The sequence below is a fragment of the Taeniopygia guttata genome, chromosome 31 (genome assembly GCF_048771995.1).
Source record: "Taeniopygia guttata chromosome 31, bTaeGut7.mat, whole genome shotgun sequence".
Taxonomy (NCBI): Eukaryota; Metazoa; Chordata; class Aves; order Passeriformes; family Estrildidae; genus Taeniopygia; species Taeniopygia guttata.
In genome coordinates this window covers 733,129-756,303 of record NC_133056.1, presented here as the reverse complement: position 1 = coordinate 756,303, position 23,175 = coordinate 733,129, and the positions used below count along the sequence as shown (strand labels likewise).

Here is a 23,175-nt window from a genome sequence, read left to right as displayed (position 1 = left end):
GCAGACCAAAAGGACATCGAGGGACATGTGCCACCCCCAGGACCCACAGGTGACACCCTGTGGGTGACACTGCCCATGGTGAAGGGACTCTGGGGACCTGGGGGACAAATGTCACCCTCAGGACAAAGGAGGAAGCCACAAGGGACAGTAAGTGACTCTGAGCAGAGTAAGGGGACATGGAGAGACACGTGCCACCCCCAGGACCCACAGGTGACACCACATCCCCACAGAGGTGACAATAACACCACGGGCTCCCCAGAGGGTGACAAAGCCCCCGTGGGCGGTTCGGGGTCCCCGAGGGGGTGGTGGCACTCAGGAGGGGGTGGTGGCACTCAGGAGGGGGTGGTGGCACTCACGTTGGCGGGGGTGACGCTCGGGGACACGGCGGGGGCAGGGGCGCGGCTGGAGCCCGTCGGTGGCTCTGACCCAGAGACGCGGCGCTTCTTCGACAGCGGGGAGCTGGACATCTGGGGACAGGGACAGTCAGGGACATCTGGGGACAGCTGGGGACATCTGGGGACAGGGACAGTCAGGGGACATCTGGGGACAGGGACAGTCAGGGGACAGCTGGGGACATCAGGGGACAGGGACAGTCAGGGGACAGCTGGGGACAGGGACAGTCAGGGACAGCTGGGGACATCTGGGGACAGGGACAGTCAGGGGACATCAGGGGACAGCTGGGGACATCTGGGGACAGGGACAGTCAGGGACAGCTGGGGACATCTGGGGACAGGGACAGTCAGGGGACAACTGGGGACATCTGGGGACAGGGACAGTCAGGGGACAGCTGGGGACATCTGGGGACAGGGACAGTCAGGGGACAGCTGGGGACAGGGACAGTCAGGGGACATCTGGGGACAGGGACAGTCAGGGACAGCTGGGGACAGGGACAGTCAGGGGACAGGGACAGTCAGGGGACAGCTGGGGACAGCTGGGGACATCTGGGGACAGGGACAGTCAGGGGACAGCTGGGGACAGGGACAGTCAGGGGACAGCTGGGGACATCTGGGGACAGGGACAGTCAGGGGACATCTGGGGACAGGGACAGTCAGGGGACATCTGGGGACAGGGACAGTCAGGGGACAGCTGGGGACAGCTGGGGACAGGGACAGTCAGGGGACATGGACAGTCAGGGGACAACTGGGGACAGGGACAGCATGGAACTGGACATTTGGGGACAGGGACACAAGACAGGCAGGGTCACACGGGGACAGACATGGGGTGATGCTGGGGGCAGGAGGTGACATCTGTGGCGAACAGAGGTCACCGACAGCAAGGGGTGACACAGAGGGTGGCACCGAGCAGGACACAGCGACACACTGGTGACAAGAGGTGACACCAGGTGACACTGGTGGTGGCACCGAGGGACAGGCAGGGATGGAGAGAGTGACACAGGGTGACACCAGGTGACAGTGGGGACACAGAGGGTGACACCAGGTGACAGCGGGGACACAGAGGGTGACACCAGGTGAATGGGGTCAGGGCGGGGCCACCAGGTGCGACATCCCCCGCGGTGTCCCATTGGCCCGGCCACACCTGGGACGGACAGGGCGACACGCAGGGATGGAGGGACACACGGAAGAGTGGGGAGGGACACTTGGGGACAGCGAGGTGGCACTAGGGGACATCAAACCACACCGCCACCCCCCACCTGAGAGCGCTCCCAGCACCGGGGAGCCCGCGGGGGGATTCCGGGGGGATTCCGGGGGGATTCCGGGGGTCCCATCCCGGGGCGATCCCTCAGGGCCTCCCTTGGGGGGGTTCCCCATTCCCGGGGAGTTCCCCATTCCCAGGGGGGGTTCCCCATTCCCAGGGGGGGTTCCCCATTCCCAGGGGGGGTTCCCCATTCCCGGTAGGATTCCCCATTCCCAGGAGGGTTCCCCATTCTCAGGGGGGTTCCCCATTCCCAGGAGGGTTCCCCATTCCCGAGGGGTTCCCCATTCCCGGGAGGGTTCCCCATTCCCAGGGGCCCATTCCCGGTAGGATTCCCCATTCCCAGGGGCCCATTCCCGGTAGGATTCCCCATTCTCAGGGGGGTTCCCCATTCCCGGTAGGATTCCCCATTCCCGGTAGGGTTCCCCATTCCCGGTAGGATTCCCCATTCCCCGCGGTCCCCGAGCGGGGTTCGCAGCCCCGTCCCGCCCTTCCCATCCTGAGGGTCCCGGTGTGGGGTGGGGGGGGCGCTTCCCCTCACAGTTTCCCCCCCCGGCCCCCTCAGGCCCGGCGCGCGTTCCCCCAAGGCGAGGCCGCACCGGCCCGCCCCGGGGCCGCCTCCCCGCACCCCTCACGGCCGGAGAAGCCCCCGAGGAGCCCCGGGCTCGCCGCCGGCCCCGCACCAATGTCGCTGTCCAGGCCCCGCCGCCGGGTCCCGCCCGCTCCGCTCGGCTCCTCCGCGACAAGATGGCGGCCGCGGCCGCTGCCACCCGCCGCCCCCTCCCTGCGCGCGACAGGCCCCGCCCCCCGCGCTCTCCCATTGGTCAGCGCCGCCCGGCGCCGCGCTCTCATTGGTTGTCACCTCCCGCCACCTCCCTCCCCGCCTCACCCGACGCGAGGATTGGGCGGGCGCGCCCCGGCTGGCCACGCCCCTTTTCCTGCCGCAGAGCCCCGGATGGGGAAGGCCACGCCCCCTACTCGGCCGCGTGACACGGCGCGGCGCGCACCGCCCCGACGGCGGCCGAGAGGGGACACGGGGCTGGAAAGGCGGAGTGAGGTGCGGCTATAGGGGGGTACGGGGGGTCTATAGGGGCCCGTGGGGGGCTATAGGGACCCAAAGGGGGTTTGGGGGGGTTTATAGGGCCGATAAGAGGCTTGTAGGAGCGTTTAAAGAGCCCACAGGAAACCGCGGAAGACTTTACGTAGCGTCATGCCAAATTGCACAACTATGGGAAGCCATATACAAAAATTTAAATAAATGTCTTGAAGTAACGCAGGAACCTATAGAAACCTAACGGGGGCCCTCGGAGCCACAAGGGGCTACATTTAGGGGCGTGGGGAGGAGCTGAGCGGGCTATGGGGGGACGGAGGTGGGTCTAGTGCAGCCCAGGGGGAGCGTGGGGGGCCTGCAGGGCCCTGGAGGGGCTCACTGGCCCGTTATGTGGGGCTTGAGGGGCTTTAGGGGGCCATGAGGGGCTCAGAGGGGCTCATGCGAGGGGCCGTGGGGAGGGGGGAGCCATTTCCGCACGGTGTCGCGGCCTGGTGACGTCACTGAGCCGCAGGGGCCGATGGGAGATGTAGTTTCTTGTTCCTCTCCCCCAAAATAAAAGGCGCAGGAGTCGCGGGGAGACCCAAAACTTTATTCACAAACCGACAGCGGGGCCTGGGGTCACTCCGGGGGAGGAAGGGGGAGGCGCTTGGGGTCGTAGTAGTTGGAGGTGAGCAGGGGCAGCCCCCGGCGCTCCCGCTCCCGCACCTGGATCTCGGCCTCGCGCCGCGCCCACTGCTGCAGCCTGTGGGGGAGGGGGTGCACAGGTGAGCCCCACACCTTGGGGATCCATGGGGACATCTCAAACCCCCTGCCAGGTGTCCAAATTCCTCCCTCCTCAAGGGCCCAGCTGTCCCTATAGGCCCCCTAAGCCCCCTCAGCCTCCTACAGCCTCCCCAGGGCTCTGGAGACCCCTAAATCCTCTCCCAGATCCCCCATGTATTACCTCCACCCCCCATGGGTTCCCATAAACACCCCCAGAGCTGCCCAGGGCCCTACAGACCCCCCAAAAATTCGTGGAGACCCCCATAGGATGCACAGGGGGTCTTGTTGGCCCCCAAATTCCCTTGTGAGCTCCTACACAACTCTCAGGAGACCCTCCAGCACCCACAGACACCCCAAAAATTTACTTAAGAGCCCTTCCACAGCTTGCCCAGCTATCCTTGGGGCTGCCCCTCTCCCCCCTTCACCCAGGGGGGGTTTCCCAGGTGAGACCCCCCGATCACAGACCCGTAGTCAGGCAGGTAATGCACGAAGACAGAGCCCAGGACGATGGCGATGGAGATGCCGGCCACGAAGGCGGCGCGCATGTTCAGCACGTCGGTGTCGGGGTCGGCCGAGAAGCCATGATAGTCGGGGTTCTGTGTGGGGGGAGGGTCCTGTGAGCCCCCTGCCCTGCCCAGGCACCCCCAGGTGTGTCCCACGCCCTCCCCCTGGACCCTCAGGTGTGTCCCACCCCCTCCTCAGGACCAGAGGAGCCACCTGCACCCCACCCCCAGGTGCGTCCCACACCACAGCCCTGACCACGCCCTTTAGGGGCCACGCCCTTCCCTGAGACACACCCAAAATCCCCAAAATTGTCCCCCAAATTCCGTCCTGACCACGCCCCTTTACAGCCCCGCATTCACCTGAGCAGGCGGAAGCCACGCCCCAAAATAGGCTCCGCCCACAAAGCCACGCCCACAAACTTAAGCCACGCCCCCTCCAAAATCCGACATTTTCCTTTACATGAAGCCCCGCCCCAAAATAGGCCCCGCCCATAAACTTAAGCCACGCCCCCTCCAAAATCCGCCATTTTCGTTTACATGAAGCCCCGCCCCAAATAGGCCCCGCCCATGACCCCGTCCCCACACAAACCCCGCCCCGCCCCTGCCGCTTTGCCCTTGGCCTCTCACCTTCCTCTGCGCCACCCACATCGGCTCCTCCTCGTGCGCCTCGGCCCCGAGCGGCCGTGGCAGCGCCACAGCCGCGGGCGATCCCGCCGAGCGGCCCCGAGCCCCGGCGGGCAGCGCCCGCAGCGCCCGCAGCGCCCGCCACAGCGCCGCCATCTTCCCGTTCCGCTCCGCCTCGCCTCGTCCGCTCAATCCGCCCAATCGCCACCTCGCATTACCGTTTGGTCCCGCCCCCGCGCCGCGCAGCCAATCATAACGCTGCATTTACTTTTTCCCGCCTACTTCTTTGCCGCGCCGCGCCGCAATCACAGCCAATCGCAGCGCTGCACCGCCCACTCTGCAGCACGGACCAATAAAAACGCGGTGTTTTCGGAGTGGCGGGAGCACCGACCAATAGGAGCGCGGCGAGGGCGGGCGCGCGGGTCGGGCCCGGCCGAGCGGGAGCGGCGCCGCCATTTTGGTGCTGAGGAGCGGCGGCGGCGGCGGCGCCCGCGAAGGTCGGGACGCCGTGAGGGGCGGGACGGGCCCGGCCGGGACGGGAGGGGCTTACCGGGATGGGAGGGGCTTACCGGGACGGGCGGGGCTTACCGGGAGGGGCGGGGCTGGCCGGAACTCCCGGTGCCATTTGTGAGGGAGGGGGTGTGAGAGCGGGACCCGGGGCTGGCATTTTAATGCTAATTAGGGGGTGGTGCGTTGTATGTTAATTAGGGAGTGTTTGTATGGTAATTAAGGGTGGTGTGTGTTAATTAGGTGTGGTTTTATGTTAATTAGGGCGGGGTGTGAGGGTGGTCGTGTCTGCTCCTTCTCCCCTGCACAGCGCCCAGTGGCTCCCAGTTTATCCCAGTTCAATCTCCATTTCCCCCTTGTTCCCCTTCTGGCCTTCCCAGTTTGCCATAAAATTTTCCAGTCCGTCCCAGTTCACTCCATTCTGTTCCCATTGATCCCAGTCCATCCCAGTAACCGCCCAGTTCCTCCCAGTCCATCCCAGTTCACTCCATTCTGTTCCCATTGATCCCAGTTTGTCCCAGTAACCACCCAGTTCCTCCCAGTCCATCCCAGTTCATTCTGTTCTGTTCCCATTGATCCCAGTCCGTCCCAGTAACCGCCCAGTTCCTCCCAGTCCAACCAGTTTCTGCCCTCCCAGCTGCTGGCACCATGGAGTACGAGCGCAGGTGAGGGGGAACCTGGGGATCCCCAAAATTCGGGATCTGGGGGGAACATTGGGCAGCTCTTGAGGACCCCCAATGAAATTAAATGGAATATTTTGGGGAGGTGACACCGGGGAGGGATGTGACATTTGGGGGCACCTCAGGGGGTATTTGGGGATGGCCTGAGGGGGTGAGGGGACATTTGGGGACCCCTAAGGGCAGAGGGGACTTTGGGGATTCCAGAGGGTGGAAGGAACCATTGGGGGTCCAGGATTCATTGTGCAGATTTGGGGTCTGGATTTGAGGTCCAGGAATTGGGGTCCAGATTTGGGGTGCAGGATTTGGGGTTCAGATTTGAGGTGTAGATTTGGTGTCCAGGATTAGAGGTGCAGATTTGGGGTTCAGATTCGGGGTCCAGATTTGTTGTCCAGGATTTGTTGTGCAGATTTGTTGTCCAGAATTTGACGTGTAGATTTGGTGTCCAGGATTTGGGGTGCAGATTCGGGGTCAGTATTTGGTGTCCAGGATTTGTTGTGCAGATTTGGGGTCCAGGATTTAAGGTGCAGATTTGGGGTTCATGATTTGTTGTCCAGGATTTGAGGTGTAGATTTGTTGTCCAGGATTTGAGGTGTAGATTTGGTGCCCAGAATTTGTTCTGCAGATTTGGGGTTCATGATTTGAGGTGCAGATTCGGGGTCAGTATTTTGTGTCCAGGATTTTGTTGTGCAGATTTGGGTTCCAGGATTTGGGGTGCAGATCTGGGGTCCAGGATTTGGGGTTCAGATTTGGGGTTCAGATTCGTTGTCCAGGATTTGGGGTGCAGATTTGGGGTTCATGATTTGGGGTCCAGATCTGCTGTCTAGGATTTGTTGTCCAGGAATTGGTGTCCAGATTTGGTGTCCAGGATTTGGGGTGCAGCTTCGGGGTTCATGATTTGGGGTGCAGTTTTGGGGTTCATGATTTGGGGTTCATGATTTGGGGTTCAGATTCGTTGTCCAGGATTCGGGGTGCAGTTTCGGGGTGCAGATTTGGGGTGCAGTTTCGGGGTTCATGATTTGGGGTGCAGATTTGGGGTTCAGGATTTGAGGTGCAGATTTGGTGTCCAGGATTTGGGGTGCAGATTTGGGGCTCATGATTCGGGGTTCAGATTCGGGGTTCAGATTCATTGTCCAGGACTCGGGGTGCAGTTTCGGGGGTCCCTCAGCTCGGGGGACCCCAGCTGACCCCCCCCTCTGCAGGGGCGGCCGTGGGGACCGCACGGGGCGTTATGGGGGTGCCCCACCCCTGTCCGAGGACGCCCCCCGCGCCCAGCGGGACCACGACTATCGCGACATGGACTATCGTGGCTATGGGGGACCCCCCGAGGGGCCCCCCGCTGCCGGGACCCCCCCCCAGGTGGGTGCTGGGACCCTCCTGGGCTTTATTTTTATTGTTAGATTTTATTGTTATTTTATATTTTTTTGTTTTGTTGTTATATTTTATTTTATTTTATATTTTATTGTTATATTGTTACATTGTTAAATGTGTGGGGAGGCGTTTTTTATTGAGATTTATATATTTATTACTGTTTATTTACATTATAATTTTGTAAGTGTAATAATATTTTCATGAGTTAAACAAAAATCATAATAAACATATGAATATAGTATATAACAAAGTGACAATATAAAGATTACTGTTTATTTACATTATAATTTTGTAACTGTAATAATATTTTCCTGAATTAAACAAAAATTATAATAAACATATAAATATAATATATAATACAGCAACAATATAAAGAATAACGTAATAAAATACATAAAAACATACATGAACCAAATGCAGCGTATTAAAAGTAATTTTTCTAGGTTGTTTCAAAGATAAGATCTGTAATTAAAAAAGTATACTTGAATTTTTAAATTTCTAACTGGATAATTAACTAATACTAGTTTATAATGTGGATTTTTTTTGTTTGATTTTAAAACATTAGTTAAGTTTACAGCCAAAAAGGTGAAGAAAAATTAGCTTTTGATTTAAAAGTTATTTATTTAGTACCATATTTAAAAATACTTAAGTTCAAGCTTTTTGCTGTGCGATATTGCAGAGTTTTATTTATCTTTTATGTTTATTATTTTAACTTTATTATTTAATTTTGGAAGTTTGTTTTGCAGTTTTCGGTTAAACGCTGCGTTTTTTGGGAGTTAGTATTTGTTAGTACAAAAAAAGTGAAATATTCAGCGACAGGGGCTCTAACTTAGTATTTGTTAATATAAAAAACTGAAATATTCAGTGACAGGGGCTCTAACTTAGTATTTGTTAGTACAAAAAAAGTGAAATATTCAGTGACAGGGGCTCTAATTTAGTATTTGTTAGTATAAAAAAAGTGAAATATTCAGTGACAGGGGCTCTAACTCAGTATTTATTAGTACAGAAAAAGTGAAATATTCAGTGACAAGGGCTCTAACTTAGTATTTGTTAATACAAAAAAAGTGAAATTTCAGTGGCAGGGGCTCTAACTTAGCATTTGTTAGTACAGAAAAAGTGAAATATTCAGTGACTGGGGCTCTAACTTAGTATTTGTTTACTATTTAGCTTACTATTTAGCTTTACTATTTAATTTTGGAAGTTTGTTTTACAGTTTTAGGTTAAACGTTGCGTTTTTTGGGAGTTAATACTTGTTAGTACAAAAAAAAGTGAAATATTCAGCGACAGGGGCTCTAACTTAGTATTTGTTAGTATAAAAAATGAAATATTCAGTGACAGAGGCTCTAATTTAGTATTTGTTAGTAAGAAAAACTGAAATATTCAGTGACAGGGCTCTAGTTTAGTGTTTGTTAGTACAAAAAAAGTGAAATATTCAGTGACTGGGGCTCTAACTTAGTATTTGTTAGTATAAAAAACCTGAAATATTCAGTGACAAGGGCTCTAACTAAGTATTTGTTAGTACAAAAAAAGTGAAATATTCAGTGACAGGGGCTCTAACTTGGTATTTGTTAGTACAGAAAAAATGAAATTTTCAGTGACAGGGGCTCTAACTTAATATTTGTTAGTATAAAAAATTTAAATATTCAGTGACAGGGGCTCTAATTTAGTATTTGTTAGTATAAAAAAAGTGAAATATTCAGTGACAGGGGCTCTAACTTAGTATTTGTTAGTACAAAAATGAAATTTTCAGTGACAGGGGCTCTAACTTAGTATTTGTTAGTAAGAAAAAGTGAAATTTCAGTGACAGGGGCTCTAACTTAGTATTTGTTAATATAAAAAACTTAAATATTCAGTGACAGGGGCTCTAATTTAGCATTTGTTAGTACAGGGAAAGTGAAATATTCAGTGACAGGGGCTCTAACTAAGTATTTGTTAGTACAAAAAAAGTGAAATTTTCAGCTACAGGGGCTCTAACTTGGTATTTGTTAGTACAGAAAAGGTGAAATATTCAGTGACAGGGACTCTAACTTAGTATTTGTTAGTACAAAAATGAAATTTTCAGTGACAGGGGCTCTAACTTAGTATTTGTTAGTACAAAAAAAGTGAAATATTCATGCAACAGAGGCTCTAATTTAGTATTTGTTAGTATAAAAAAGTGAAATATTCAGTGACAGGGGCTCTAATTTAGTATTTTTTAGTACAGAAAAAGTGGAATATTCATGTAACAGGGGCTCTAAGTATTTGTCAGTACAGAAAAACTGAAATATTCAGTGACAGGGGCTCTAACTAAGTATTTGTTAGTATAAAAAACTGAAATATTCAGTGACAGAGGCTCTAACTTAGTATTTGTTAGTACAAAAAAAGTGAAATATTCAGTGACAGGGGCTCTAACTTAGCATTTGTTAGTATAAAAAACTGAAATATTCAGTGACAGGGGCTCTAACTTAGCATTTGTTAGTATAAAAAACTGAAATATTCCGTGACCGAGGCTCTAACTTAGTGTTTATTAGGACAAAAAAAGTGAAATATTCAGTGACAAGGGCTCTAACTTAGTATTTGTTTACTATTTAGCTTTACTATTTAGCTTACTATTTAGTACTGTTTACTATTTAGCTTACTATTTAGCTTTACTATTTAATTTTGGAAGTTTGTTTTACAGTTTTAGGTTAAACGTTGCGGTTTTTGGGAGTTAGTATTCGTTAGTAAAAAAAAGTGAAATATTCGGTGACAGGGGCTCTAACTTAGTATTTGTAAGTACAAAAAAAGTGAAATATTCAGTGTCAGGAGCTCTAACTTAGTATTTGTTAGTACAGAAAAAGTGAAATATTCAGCGACAGAGGCTCTAATTTAGTATTTGTTAGTACAAAAAAACTGAAATATTCAGTGACAGGGGCTCTAACTTAATATTTGTTAGTATAAAAAACTGAAATATTCAGTGACAGAGGCTCTAAGTATTTGTTAGTACAAAAAAAATGAAATATTCAGGGACAGAGGCTCTAATTTAGTATTTTTTAGTACAGAAAAAGTGAAATATTCAGTGACAGGGGCTCTAATTTAGTATTTGTTATTAAGAAAAAGTGAAATATTCAGTGACAGGGGCTCTAAGTTAGTATTTGTTAGTATAAAAAACTGAAATATTCAGTGACAGAGGCTCTAATTTGGTATTTATTAGTACAGAAAAGGTGAATTTTCAGTGACAGGGGCTCTAATTTAGTATTTGTTAGTATAAGAAAGTGAAATTTTCAGTGACAGAGGCTCTAATTTAGTATTTTTTAGTACAGAAAAGTGAAATTTTAGTGACAGGGCTCTGACAATCCCCTTTCCCCCCCGTGCCAGGCGTCCTACGAGCACACGGAGCCCCCTCGGAAGCGGGACCCGCCCCGGGAGCCGCCGCGGGAGCCGCCCCGGGAGGCTGCGGCGCTGCCGTTCGGCGCCGACGGCGATTACCGGGACCAGGATTACCGGGAGGGCGCCGAGGAGGAGCCGCGGGCCAGCACCATCGTCATGCTGCGGATGCTGCCGCAGGCGGCCACCGAGAACGACGTGAGCGAGCCGCTTTAACAGGCCACGCCCCTGTCGCGATAGCCACGCCCCTTTTAACAGGCCACACCCCCGTCGCGATAGCCACGCCCCTTTTCACAGGCCACGCCCCTGTCGTGATGGCACCGCCCCTTTTTAACAGGCCACACCCCCTGTCGCGATAGATCCGCCCCTTTTCACAGGCCACGCCCCTGTCGTGATAGTCCCGCCCCTTTTCATCAGGCCACACCCCCTGTCGTGATAGATCCGCCCCTTTTCATCAGGCCACACCCCATTTCGTGATGGCCCCGCCCCTGCTGGCTGGACACGCCCCTTTTCATCAGGCCACACCCTCTTTTGTGATGGCACCGCCCCTTATCAATAGGCCACACCCACTGCTGTGATGGCCCCGCCCCCTTCCATGATGGCCCCATGTCCCCTCCAGGCACTGTCCCATGTCCCAGGTGACGTGTCCCCTTGTCCCCATGTCCCAGGTGACATGTCCCTGTGTCCCAGGTGACACATCAACTTGTCCCCATGTCCCCATGTCCCCAGTGACATGTCCCCTTGTCCCCGTGTCCCCTTTCCCCACGTCCCAGGTGACGCATCACCTTGTCCCCGTCACCCCGTGTCCCCGGTGACACGTCACCTTGTCCCCATGTCCCCATGTCCCCATGTCCCAGGTGATGGTGGCGTGTCCCCATGTACCCGTGTCCCAGGTGACGCATCACCTTGTCCCCTTGTCCCCGTGTCCCCATGTCCCCTTGTCCCAGGTGATGTGTCCCTGTGTCCCCATGTCCCTGTGTCCACATGTCCCAGGTCATGTGTCCCCCTTTCCCCACGTCCCAGGTGACACATCACCTTGTCCCCATGTCCCTATGTCACCATGTCCCCAGTGACATGTCCCCTTATCCCCGTATCCCCGTGTCCCTGTGTCCCCATGTCCCTGTGTCCCAGGTGACATGTCCTCTTGTCCCCGTGTCCCCACGTCCCCACGTCCCAGGTGATGTGTCCCCGTATCCCCGTGTCCCAGGTGACACATCATCTTGTCCCCATGTCCTTATGTCCCCATGTCCCTGGTAACATGTCCCCTTGTCCCCATGTCCCCGTGTCCCCATGTCCCAGGTGATGTGTCCCATGTCCCTGTGTCCCAGGTGACACATCACCTTATCCCCATGTCCCCACATCCCCATGTCCCAGGTGACATGTCCCCTTGTCCCCATGTCCCCACGTCCCCATGTCCCAGGTGACGTGTCCCATGTCCCCGTGTCCCCGTGTCCCCACTGACATGTCCCCTTGTCCCCGTGTCCCTACGTCCCCACGTCCCAGGTGACGTGTCCCATGTCCCCGTGTCCCCATGTCCAAGGTGTCACCTTGCCCCTGACATGTCCCCATGTCCCCATGTCCCCACATCCCAGGTGACATGTCCCCTTGTCCCCATGTCCCCACGTCCCTGTGTCCCAGGTGATGTGTCCCCTTTCCCCACGTCCCAGGTGACACATCACCTTGTCCCCATGTCCCAGGTGACGTGTCCCTGTGTCCCCATGTCCCTGTGTCCCCACATCCCCCTGTCCCAGGTGACGTGTCCCATGTCCCTGTGTCCCCACTGACGTGTCCCTTGTCCCCGTGTCCCCGTGTCCCCACTGACGTGTCCCTTGTCCCCGTGTCCCCGTGTCCCCACTGACGTGTCCCCTGTCCCCGTGTCCCCGTGTCCCCCCAGATCCGGGCGCAGCTGCAGGCGCAGGGGGTGCAGCCCCGTGAGGTGCGGCTGATGCGCAACAAATCCTCAGGTGAGTCTCACCTGAGCCCCTCCCCCCTCACCTGAGCCCCTCCCCCGCTCACCTGAGCCCCTCCCCCGCTCACCTGAGCCCCTCCCCCGCTCACCTGAGCCCCTCCCCCCTCACATGAGCCCCTCCCCCCTCACCTGAGCCCCTCCCCCGCTCACCTGAGCCCCTCCCCCGCTCACCTGAGCCCCTCCCCCCTCACCTGAGCCCCTCCCCCCTCACCTGAGCCACTCCCCCCTCACCTGAGCCCCTCCCCCCTCACCTGAGCCCCTCCCCCCCTCACCTGAGCCCCCCCCGCTCACCTGAGCCCCTCCCCCCCTCACCTGAGCCCCTCCCCCCCTCACCTGAGCCCCTCCCCCCTCACCTGAGCCCCTCCTCTGCTCACCTGAGCCCCTCCCCCCTCACCTGAGCCCCTCCCCCCCTCACCTGAGCCCCTCCCCCCTCACCTGAGCCCCTCCCCCTCACCTGAGCCCCCATCTCACCTGAGCCCCCCCATCTCACCTGAGCCCCTCCCCCCTCACCTGAGCCCCTCCTCTGCTCACCTGAGCCCCTCCCCCCCTCACCTGGGCTCTCCTTAGGGTGGGGGGCACCCTAAAATCCGGGTCCCTTGGAGGGGGAGGATCCCTGCCCATGCCAGGGGGCACCTGGGGGGTGGTCCTGTTTCCTAGGGGCACCCAGGGGTGCTGGTCCCTTCCTAAGGAGCACCCAGGGGTGCTTTTGGCAGGTTTAGGGGGCACCCAGGGGTGCCCGTCCCCTCCCTGGGGGTGTCTGTCCCTTCCTAAGGAGCACCCAGGGGTGCTTTTGCCAGGCTTAGGGGGCACCCAGGGGTGTCTGTCCCTTCCAATGAGCTCCCACAGGTTCTGGTTCCACCTTTAGGGGCACCCAGGGGTGTCAGTCTTGTCTTTAGGAGCACCCAGGGGTGCTTTTGCCAGGCTTAGGGGGCACCCAGGGGTGCTGTGCTAAACCTCAGAGGGTATCAGGACTGCTGGTCCCATTTCTAGGGGCACCCAGGGGTGCTGATATTCTTTTTAGGGGCACCCAGGGGTGCCTGTCTTCTTCTCAGGAGCACCCAGGGGTGCTGGTCCCATCCCCAGGCGCACCCAGGGGTGCTTGTCCCCTCGCTAGGAGCACCCAGGGGTGCTGGTCCCATCCCCAGGGGCACCCAGGGGTGCCTGTTCCCTTTCTAGGAGCACCCAGGGGTGCTGATCCTCTCCCGAGGGGCACCCAGGGGTGCCAGTGTCATCTCTAGGAGCACCCAGGGGTGCTGCTCACATTCCTCAGAGACAGCCAGGGGTGTCTGTTCTCTTCCTGAAGACACCCAGGGGTGCTGCTGCGACCCTTAGGGGCACCCAGAGGTGCCGATCCCTTCCGAGGAGCACCCAGGGGTCCTGTGCTGGAACTGGGGGCACCCAGGGGTGCTGGTCCCCTCCACTGGGGCAGGCAGGGATGGATCTGCCAGGCTTAGGGGGCACCCAGGGGTGCTGGTCCCATCTTTAGGGGCACCCAGGGGTGCTGCACTGCACTGGGAGGGCACCAGGGCTGCTGGTCCCATTGCCAGGGGCACCCAGGGGTGCTGGTACCATTCCCCAGGGGCACCCAGGGGTGCCTGTCCCTTCTTCAGGAGCACCCAGGGGTGCCTGTTCCCCCCTCAGGAGCACCCAGGGGTGCTCATCATTTCCCCAGGGGCACCCAGGGGTGCCAGGTTCATCTTTAGGGAGCACCCAGGGGTGCTCATAGTGTCTTTAGGAACACCCAGGACTTCTTGTCCCCTCCCTAGGGGCACCCAGGGGTGCCAATCTCATCTCTAGGGGCACCCAGGGGTGCTGCACCAGACTTGGGGGGCACCCAGGGGTGCTTGTCCATTCCATATGGGCACCCAGGGGTGCTCATACCCTTCCTAGGGGCACCCAGGGGTGCCAAGGTCATCTTTAGGGGCACCTAGGGGTGTTTGTCTCTTCCTCAGGAGCACCCAGGGGTGCTGATCCCCTCCCTAGGGGCACCCAGGGGTGTCAGTTTCCTCTCTAGGGGCACCCAGGGGTGCTTGTTCCCTTCTCAGGAGCACCCAGGGGTGCTGCACCAGACTCGGGGGGCACCCAGGGTTTTAATCCCATTTTAGGGGCACCCAGGGGTGCCACTCTTGTCCTTAGGCAGCAGCCAGAGGTGCTTTTTTACCTCCTCAGGAGCACCCAGGGGTGCTTGTCCTTTTCTTAGGAGCACCCAGGGGTGCTAGTCCCTTTGTAGGAGCACCCAGGGGTGCTGAACCCGGCTTTAGGGGCACCCAAGGGTGCCAGATCCAAAGCCAGGGACACCAGACCCGTCCCCACCTTCAGCCCAAGGGGCACCCAGAGGTGCCAGACCCGTCCCCAGGAGCACCCAGGGGTGCTGAGCCCACCTCGAGGGGCACCCAGACTCCAGAGGGGCACCAGGAGCACCTGTAGGCTTCACCTTGGGGGTCCCCCGGGGGTTCCAGCACCACCCATGGGTGTCCAGCGCGTCCCCGGGGTGGGGGAGGTCCCAGAGCACCCATGGGTGCCCCCCATCCCCCGTGGCCCGTTCCAGGTCAGAGCCGCGGATTCGCCTTCGTGGAATTCCATCACGTGCAGGAGGCGGCCAGGTGGATGGAGGCCAACCAGGTGGGGGAGGGGCCTGGGGGCGGGGGAGGGGCCAACCAGGTGGGGGAGGGGCTGCTGGGGTGGGGGAGGGGCCAATCAGGTGGGGGAGGGGCCAACCGGGGGGGCGGGGGAGGGGCCAACAGGTGGGGGAGGGGCCAGCGGGGCGGGGGAGGGGCTGCTGGGGTGGGGGAGGGGCCAACCAGGTGGGGGAGGGGCATATAAAAAGGGGCGGGGCAAATGAAAAGGGGAGGGGCCAACTGGTGGGGAGGGGCAAATAAAAAGGGGAGGGGCCAACTGGTGGGGGAGGGGCAAATGAAAAGAGGAGGGGCAAATTAAAAGGGGAGGGGACAACTGGTGGGGGAGGGGCAAATGAAAAGGGGAGGGGCCAACTGGTGGGGGAGGGGCAAATAAAAAGGGGAGGGGACAGTGGGAAAGGGGGAGGGGCAAATGAAAATGGGGAGGGGCAAATAAAAAGGGGGAGGGGCCAGTGGGAAAGGGGAGGGGCAAATAAAAAGAGGAGGGGCCAACTGGTGGGGGAGGGGCAAATAAAAAGGGGGAGGGGCAAATAAAAAGGGGAGGGGACAGTGGGAAAGGGGAGGGGCAAATAAAAAAGGGGAGGGGCAAATAAAAAGGGGGTGGGCCAGTGGGAAAGGGGAGGGGCAAATGAAAAGGGGGAGGGGCCAACTGGTGGGGGAGGGGCCAACAGGTGGGGCGGGGGAGGGGCAAATTTAAAGGGGAGGGGCCAATTGGTGGGGGAGGGGCAAATTAAAAGGGGAGTGGCCAGTGGGAAAGGGGAGGGACAAATGAAAAGGGGGAGGGGCAAATAAAAGGGGGAGGGGCAAATAAAAAGGGGAGGGGCCAACAAAAGGGGGCGGAGCCAACAGGTGAAAGGACAACTAGGAGGGGGAGGGGCCAATGGAGGTGGGGGAGGGGTGGAGGGGCAGGAGCTAGGAGGGGGTTTTGGTGTATACTGGTGCGTACTGGTCCATACTGGTCCGTACTGGTCCATACTGGTCTGTACTGGTGCACACTGGTCCATACTGGTCCATACTGGTGCGTACTGGTCCGTACTGGTGGCCATGTCCCCGCGGTGGGGGATGGGCACAGGGGTCTGGTGCGTGTCCCAGTGCTCCCAGTGTTCCCAGTACGAGCTGCTGGTGCCATCTGGGACGAGCTCCGGTACCCCCCAGTTCACTCCCTGGTGCCCCCAAATTCACATCCTGGTGCCCCCCTGGTGCCCCCCAGTTCCAGCTTTGGTGCCCCCCAGTTCACCTCCTGGTGCCCCCCCAAATTCCTGTCCTGGTGCCCCCCTGATTCATGTTCTGGTGCCCCCCAAATTCACGTCCTGGTGCCCCCCAGATTCACCTCCTGGTGCCCCCCAAGTGCCCCCCTGTTTCATGTCCTGGTGCCCCCCAGTTCATACCCTGGTGCCCCCCAAATTCCCATCCTGGTGCCCCCCTGGTGCCCCTTGAGACAAGCTCTGGTGTCCCCAACTCAACCCTTGGTGCCCCCCAATTCCAGCCTTGGTACCCCCTGAGTTCATGTCATGGTGCCCCCCAGGTGTCCCCAAATTCACGTCCTGGTGCCCCCCAGGTGCCCCCAAATTCACATCCTGGTGCCCGCCCAGATTCCTGTCCTGGTGGCCCCCTGGTTCATACCCTGGTGCCCCCCAGATTCACATCCTGGTGCCCCCCAGGTGCCCCCCAAATTCACGTCCTGGTGCCCCCCAGGTGCCCCCCAAATTCACGTCCTGGTGCCCCCCTGGTGCCCCCCAAATTCATGTCCTGGTGCCCCCCTGGTGCCCCCCAAATTCACATCCTGGTGCCCCCCAAATTCACATCCTGGTGCCCCCCAAATTCCTGTCCTGGTGCCCCCCAGGTACCCCCAAATTCACATCCTGGAGCCCCCCAGGTGTCCCCAAATTCACGTCCTGGTGCCCCCCAGATTCACGTCCTGGTGCCCCCCAGGTGCCCCCAAATTCACGTCCTGGTGCCCCCCAGGTGCCCCCCAAATTCATACCCTGGTGCCCCCCTGGTTCATGTTCTGGTGCCCCCCAAATTCACATCCCGGTGCCCCCCAGGTGCCCCCAAATTCACGTCCTGGTGCCCCCCTGGTGCCCCCCAAATTCCCATCCTGGTGCCCCACTGGTGCCCCTTGAGACAACTCTGGTGTCCCCAACTCAAACCTTGGTGCCCCCCAATTCCAGCCTTGGTACCCCCTGAGTTCATGTCGTGGTGCCCCCCAGGTGTCCCCAAATTCCAGCCCTGGTACCCCCTAAATTCACATCCTGGTGCCCCCCAGTTCCATCCCTGGTGCCCCCTGAGTTCATGTCGTGGTGCCCCCCTGGTGCCCCCCAAATTCACGTCCTGGTGCCCCCCAGGTGCCCCCAAATTCACGTCCTGGTGCCCCCCAGGTGCCCCCAAATTCACGTCCTGGTGCCCCCCAAGTGCCCCCCAAATTCACCTCCTGGTGCCCCCCTGTGCCCCCCAGGCCGGGCTGACCCTGCTGGGGCACCGCGTGTCCCTCCACTACAGCGACCCCAAACCCAAAATCAACGAGGACTGGCTCTGTGCCAAGGTGGGCACTGGGAGGGACTGGGGGGCACTGGGAGGGACTGGGAGGGACTGGGAGGGACTGGGGGGTACTGGGAGGGACTGGGGGGGCACTGGGGTTGTACTGGGAGGGACTGGGGGGCACTGGGGGGGCACTGGGGGTTACTGGGAGGGACTGGTGGGCACTGGGAGGGCACTGGGAGGGACTGGGAGGGACTGGGAGAGCACTGGGAGGCACTGGGGGGGCACTGGGAGGGACTGGGAGGGACTGGGGGGACTGGGGGGGACTGGGAGGGACTGGGAGGGACTGGGGGGGCACTGGGAGGGACTGGGAGGGCACTGGGAGGGACTGGGAGGGCACTGGGGTTGTACTGGGGGGTACTGGGGGGCACTGGGGGTAATTTTGGGGTCCTGGAGGGATTTTGGGGGGATTTGGGGATTTTTGGGTGGGTCTTGGGGGGGTTGAGCGGTTTTTGGGGGTTCTGGGGGTGGGTTTGGGGGTCTGGGGCAGTTTTGGGGTGGGAGAATTTTGGGGCGCTGAGGTTTGTGGGGTCCTGAGCGGTTTTGGGGTGTTAAATTTTGGGGTGTGACATTTTGGGGTGTGACATTTTGGGATGTGACATTTTGGGGTGTTCCATTTTGGGGTGTGACATTTTGGGGTGTTAAATTTTGGGGTGTGACATTTTGGGGTGTGACATTTTGGGGTGTTCCATTTTGGGGTGTGACATTTTGGGGTGTGACATTTTGGGCTGCTCAATTTTGGGGTGTGACATTTTGGGGTGTGACATTTTGGGATGTGACATTTTGGGGTGCTCAATTTTGGGGTGTGACATTTTGGGGTGCTCAATTTTGGGGTGTTAAATTTTGGGGTGTGACATTTTGGGATGTGACATTTTGGGGTGTGACATTTTGGGGTGTTAAATTTTGGGGTGTGACATTTTGGGGTGTGACATTTTGGGGTGCTCAATTTTGGGGTGTGACATTTTGGGGTGTTAAATTTTGGGGTGTGACATTTTGGGGTGTTCCATTTTGGGGTGTGACATTTTGGGGTGTGACATTTTGGGGTGTGACATTTTGGGGTGTGACATTTTGGGGTGTGACATTGTGGGGTGTTAAATTTTGGGGTGTGACATTTTGGGGTTCTCAATTTTGGGGTGTGACATTTTGGGGTGTGACATTTTGGGATGTGACATTTTGGGGTGTTAAATTTTGGGGTGTGACATTTTGGGGTGTTACATTTTGGGGTGCTCAATTTTGGGGTGTGACATTTTGGGGTGTTCCATTTTGGGATGTGACATTTTGGGGTGTGACATTTTGGGGTGTGACATTTTGGGGTGTGACATTTTGGGGTGCTCAATTTTGGGGTGCTCAATTTTGGGGTGTGACATTTTGGGGCGCTCAATTTTGGGGTGCTCAATTTTGGGGTGCTCAATTTTGGGGTTCAATTTTGGGGTTCCCAGTGCGGGGTGCAGAACTTCAAGCGCCGTGAGAAATGTTTCAAGTGTGGCGTCCCCAAAGCCGGTGAGTGACCCCAAATCTTGGGGGTTTCACCCCAAAAATTGTGGGGGAACCCCCCCAAAAACATCTTACACTGCCCAAAAACTCCCCAAAATTATTGGGGTGCCTTCCAACATGGAGGGGATCCTCTGGATTTGGGGTTAAATCGCTGATTTTGGGGTTTAATCACTGATTTTGGGGTTTAATCACTGATTTTGGGGTTAAATCGCTGATTTGGGGGTTTTTTGGGGGTTTCTCCTGGTTGGGATCTTTTTTGGGGGAGGTTCAATCTCTGATTTTGTTGTTTTTGGGGTTTTTTTGGGGTTTCTGGAGTGTTCAATCCCTGATTTAGGATTTTTTGGGGTTTTTTGGGGGTTTTTTTGGGTTATTTGGGGGTTTTTTGGGGGTTCCATCCCTGATTTTGGGGGTGGTTTTGGGTTTTTTTTGGGGTTTCTTGAGTGTTCAATCCCTGATTTAGGTTTTTTTGGGGGTTTTTGGGGGTTTTTTGGGGGGTTTTTGGGGGTTCCATCCCTTATTTTGGGGGTGGTTTTGGGTTTTTTTTCTGGGTTTTTTTTTAGGTTCAATCCCTGACTTAGTTTTTTTGGTTTGTTTTGTTTTGTTTATTTTTATGGGTTTTCTGGGGGTTCCATCCCTGATTTTGGGGTTTTTTTGGGTGATTCAATCCCCGATTTTGGGGTTTTTTTGGGTTGCTCAATTTCTGATTTTAGGGGTTTTTTTGTGGGTTCAGTCCCTGATTTTGAGAGATTGTTTTTGGGGTGGAATTTCTGATTTTAGGGGTTTTTGTGGGTTCAATCCCCAATTTTGGAGGTTTTTTGGGGGATTCAATTTATGATTTTAGGGGTTTTGTGGGTTCCATCCCTGATTTTGGGGTTTTTTTGGGTAGCTCAATTTCTGATTTTAGGCTTTTTTTGTGGGTTCAGTCCCTGATTTTAAAAGATTGTTTTTGGGGTGGAATTTCTGATTTTAGGGTTTTTTTGTGCGTTCAATGCCCGATTTTGGGGTTTTTTTGGGGGGTTCAGTTTATGATTTTTAGGGGTTTTTGTGGGTTCAATCCCCGATTTTGGAGGGTTTTTTGTGGGGTTCAGTTTATAATTTTGGGGTTTTTTTGTGGGTTCAATGCCTGATTTTGGGGTTTTTTTTGGGGTTCAATGCCTGATTTTGGGGTTTTTTGTGGGTTCAATGCCTGATTTTGGGGTTTTTTGTGGGTTCAGTGCCTGATTTTGGGGTTTTTTGGGGGTTCAATGCCCGATTTTGGGGTTTTTTTGGGGGGGTTCAGTTTATGATTTTGGAGTTTTTTTTGGGGGGTTCAATTTATGATTTTAGGGGTTTTTGTGGGTTCAGTTTATGATTTTAGGGGTTTTGTGGGTTCCATCCCTGATTTTAGGGTTTTTTTTGTGGGTTCAGTGCCTGATTTTGGAGGTTTTTTTGTGGGTTCAATCCCCGATTTTGGGGTTTTTTTTGGGGGGGTTCAGTTTATGATTTTGGGTTTTTTTTGGGGGGGTTCATTTTATGATTTTAGGGTTTTTTTTGGGGTTCAATGCCTGATTTTGGGGTTTTTTGTGGGTTCAGTTTATGATTTTGGGGTTTTTTGTGGGTTCAGTGCCTGATTTTGGGGTTTTTTTGGGGGTTCAATGCCTGATTTTGGGGTTTTTTTGGGGGGTTCAGTTTATGATTTTGGGGTTTTTTGTGGGTTCAATGCCTGATTTTTTTGGGTTTTTTTTGTGGGTTCAATGCCTGATTTTGGAGGTTTTTTTGGGGGGTTCAGTTTATGATTTTAGGGTTTTTTGTGAGTTCAATACCTGATTTTGGGGTTTTTTTGGGTGATTCAATCCCCGATTTTGGAGGTTTTTTTGGGGGGTTCAGTTTATGATTTTAGAGGTTTTTGTGGGTTCAATGCCTGATTTTGGGGTTTTTTTGTGGGTTCATTGCCTGATTTTGGGGTTTTTTTGTGGGTTCAGTTTATAATTTTAGGGGTTTTTGTGGGTTCAATGCCTGATTTTGGGGGTTTTTTGTGGGTTCAGTGCCTGATTTTGGGGTTTTTTTGGGTAGCTCAATTTCTGATTTTAGGGTTTTTTTGTGGGTTCAATCCGCGATTTTGGAGGGTTTTTTTGGGGGGTTCAGTTTATGATTTTGGGGTTTTTTTTGGGGGGGTTCAGTTTATGATTTTGGGTTTTTTTTGGGGGGTTCAGTTTATGATTTTAGGGGTTTTTGTGGGTTCAATGCCTGATTTTGGGGTTTTTTTGGGGGGGGTTCAGTTTATGATTTTGGAGGTTTTTTTGGGGGGTTCAGTCCCTGATTTTGGGGTTTTTTGTGGGTTCAGTCCCTGATTTGGGGTTTTTTTGGGGTGCAGAGGCCGAGCAGAGGGGTCCGGGGGGTCCCCGGCCGGAGCTGGTGCCGGGGGGAGGGGGGCTCCTGCCCCTCCCCCAACCCTACGGGCCCACCCTCGGGGGTCCCCCCGGGGGGTCCCAGGGGGGCTCCGAGCCCGGAGCTGACAACGCCAACGACAGTGAGTGTGGGGCCGGGGAAATTTTGGGGTGGATTTTGGGGTTTTTGGGGATTTTTGGGGTTTTTTTATAGGAGATTTTGAGGTGCATTTGGGGGGTCCTGGGTGGTTTGTTGGGGGGCGCTGAAGGGGATCTTGTGGGAGGACTTGGAGGGATTCAGGTGTCCCCAGGTGTGTTCAGGTGTGCCCAGGTGTGCCCCCAGGTATGCCCAAGTGTGCCCCCAAGTATCCCCAGGTGTGCCCCCAGGTATCTCCAGGTATCCCTAGGTGCCCCCAGGTGTGCCCAGGTGTGCCCCCAGGTATCCCCAGATATGCTCAGATATCCCCAGGTGTGCCCCCAGGTGTGCCCAGATGTGCCCAGATGTGCCCAGGTATGCCCAAGTGCCCCCAGGTGTGCCTCCAGGTATTTCTGGGTATCTGGAGGTGCCCCCAGGTGTGCCCAGGTGTGCCCAGGTGTGCCCAGGTGTGCCCCCAGGTATCTCCACGTGCCCCCAGGTATCTCCAGGCATCCCTAGGTGCCCCCAGGTGTGCCCCCAGGTATCTCCAGGTATCCCCAGGTGCCCCCAGGTGTGCCCCCAGGCACCCCCAGGTGTGCCCAGGTGCCCCCAGCTGTGCCCCCAGGTGCCCGCAGGTGCCCCCAGGTATCTCCAGGTATCCCTAGGTGCCCCCAGGTGCCCCAGGTGTGCCCAGGTGTGCCCCCAGGTATCTCCAGGTGCCCCAGATGTGCTGAGGTGCCCCCAGGTGTGCCCTCCGGTATCTCCAGGCACCCCCAGGTGCCCCCAGGTGTGCCCAGGTGTGCCCCCAGGTATCTCCAGGTATCTGTACGTGTGCCCAGGTGCCCCCAGGTATTCCGTGGTGCCCCCAGGTGCCCCCAGGTGTGCCCCCAGGTGTGCCCAGGTGCCCCCAGGTATCTCCAGGTGCCCCCAGGTGCCCCCAGATGTGCCCAGGTGCCCCCAGGTGTGCCCCCAGGTATCTCCAGGCACCTCTAGGTGCCCCCAGGTGTGCCCCCAGGTGTGCCCAGGTGTGCCCCAGGTGTGCCCAGGTGCCCCAGGTGTGCCCGTGTGCCCCCAGCCATCATCCTGCGGAACCTGCACCCGCAGAGCAGCCTGGAGTCCATCCTGGCCGCGCTCGCTCCCTTCGCGGCGCTCTCGGCCGCCAACGTGCGCGTGATCAAAGATCGGCAAACGCAGCTGAACCGCGGCTTCGCCTTCGTGCAGCTCAGCACCATCGTGGTACTGGGGGGGACTGGGAGGGACTGGGAGGGACTGGGAGGGACTGGGGGGCACTGGGAATTACTGGGAATTACTGGGGGGGCACTGGGAGGGACTGGGGAGGCACTGGAGGGGCACTGGGAGGGACTGGGAGGGCACTGGGAGGGACTGGGGGGACTGGGAGGGACTGGGGGGCACTGGGAATTACTGGGAATTACTGGGGGGGCACTGGGAGGGACTGGGGAGGCACTGGAGGGGCACTGGGAGGGACTGGGAGGGCACTGGGAGGGACTGGGGGGGACTGGGAGGGACTGGGGGGCACTGGGAA

At 56.1% G+C, this 23,175-nt stretch overlaps 3 protein-coding genes across 5 annotated transcripts in view; 1 reads left to right on the top strand and 2 right to left on the bottom strand.

The window, feature by feature from the left end:
- UBA1 (ubiquitin like modifier activating enzyme 1) overlaps positions 1 to 2,418 on the bottom strand; it is a 41,866-nt gene extending 39,448 nt beyond the window's left edge. Inside the window, exons 1-2 of one of the 2 annotated variants that reach the window (XM_072920407.1) lie at positions 2,337 to 2,418; positions 357 to 467 (exon numbers count right to left, since the gene is read on the bottom strand). In XM_072920407.1, coding sequence (XP_072776508.1) covers positions 357 to 467 — 111 coding nt within the window. In that variant the 5' untranslated portion in view covers positions 2,337 to 2,418. Of the gene's footprint in view, positions 1 to 356; positions 468 to 2,281; positions 2,301 to 2,336 lie in introns of those variants that run through there. The other variant, XM_072920406.1, reaches the window with a different exon arrangement.
- Positions 2,419 to 3,272: 854 nt separating this feature from the next.
- NDUFB11 (NADH:ubiquinone oxidoreductase subunit B11) lies at positions 3,273 to 4,798 on the bottom strand. The gene is made up of 3 exons (XM_072920443.1): positions 4,597 to 4,798; positions 3,932 to 4,062; positions 3,273 to 3,446 (listed from the first exon to the last, which is right to left on the bottom strand). The coding sequence occupies exons 1-3, from the start codon at positions 4,747 to 4,749 to the stop codon at positions 3,323 to 3,325; spliced, it is 408 nt and encodes a 135-aa protein (XP_072776544.1). The 5' UTR covers positions 4,750 to 4,798; the 3' UTR covers positions 3,273 to 3,322.
- A 196-nt stretch (positions 4,799 to 4,994) lies between these two features.
- RBM10 (RNA binding motif protein 10) overlaps positions 4,995 to 23,175 on the top strand; it is a 36,377-nt gene continuing 18,196 nt past the window's right edge. Inside the window, exons 1-10 of one of the 2 annotated variants that reach the window (XM_072920442.1) lie at positions 4,995 to 5,090; positions 5,738 to 5,765; positions 6,980 to 7,136; positions 10,485 to 10,691; positions 12,388 to 12,457; positions 15,011 to 15,084; positions 17,554 to 17,640; positions 19,076 to 19,136; positions 21,484 to 21,639; positions 22,708 to 22,868. In XM_072920442.1, coding sequence (XP_072776543.1) covers positions 5,749 to 5,765; positions 6,980 to 7,136; positions 10,485 to 10,691; positions 12,388 to 12,457; positions 15,011 to 15,084; positions 17,554 to 17,640; positions 19,076 to 19,136; positions 21,484 to 21,639; positions 22,708 to 22,868 — 990 coding nt within the window. In that variant the 5' untranslated portion in view covers positions 4,995 to 5,090; positions 5,738 to 5,748. Of the gene's footprint in view, positions 5,091 to 5,682; positions 5,766 to 6,979; positions 7,137 to 10,484; positions 10,692 to 12,387; positions 12,458 to 15,010; positions 15,085 to 17,553; positions 17,641 to 19,075; positions 19,137 to 21,483; positions 21,640 to 22,707; positions 22,869 to 23,175 lie in introns of both variants that reach the window. The other variant, XM_072920440.1, reaches the window with a different exon arrangement.

Excerpts from the sequence above, each read along its gene's own strand:
- NDUFB11 (XM_072920443.1), bottom strand. The coding sequence starts at position 4,749 with ATGGCGGCGCTGTGGCGGGCGCTGCGGGCGCTGCGGGCGCTGCCCGCC. Across the intron at positions 4,063-4,596 it reads TGTGGGTGGCGCAGAGGAAG|AACCCCGACTATCATGGCTT; the intron begins GTGAGAGGCCAA and ends CCCCCCACACAG. Across the intron at positions 3,447-3,931 it reads CATTACCTGCCTGACTACGG|GCTGCAGCAGTGGGCGCGGC; the intron begins GTCTGTGATCGG and ends CCTCCCCCACAG.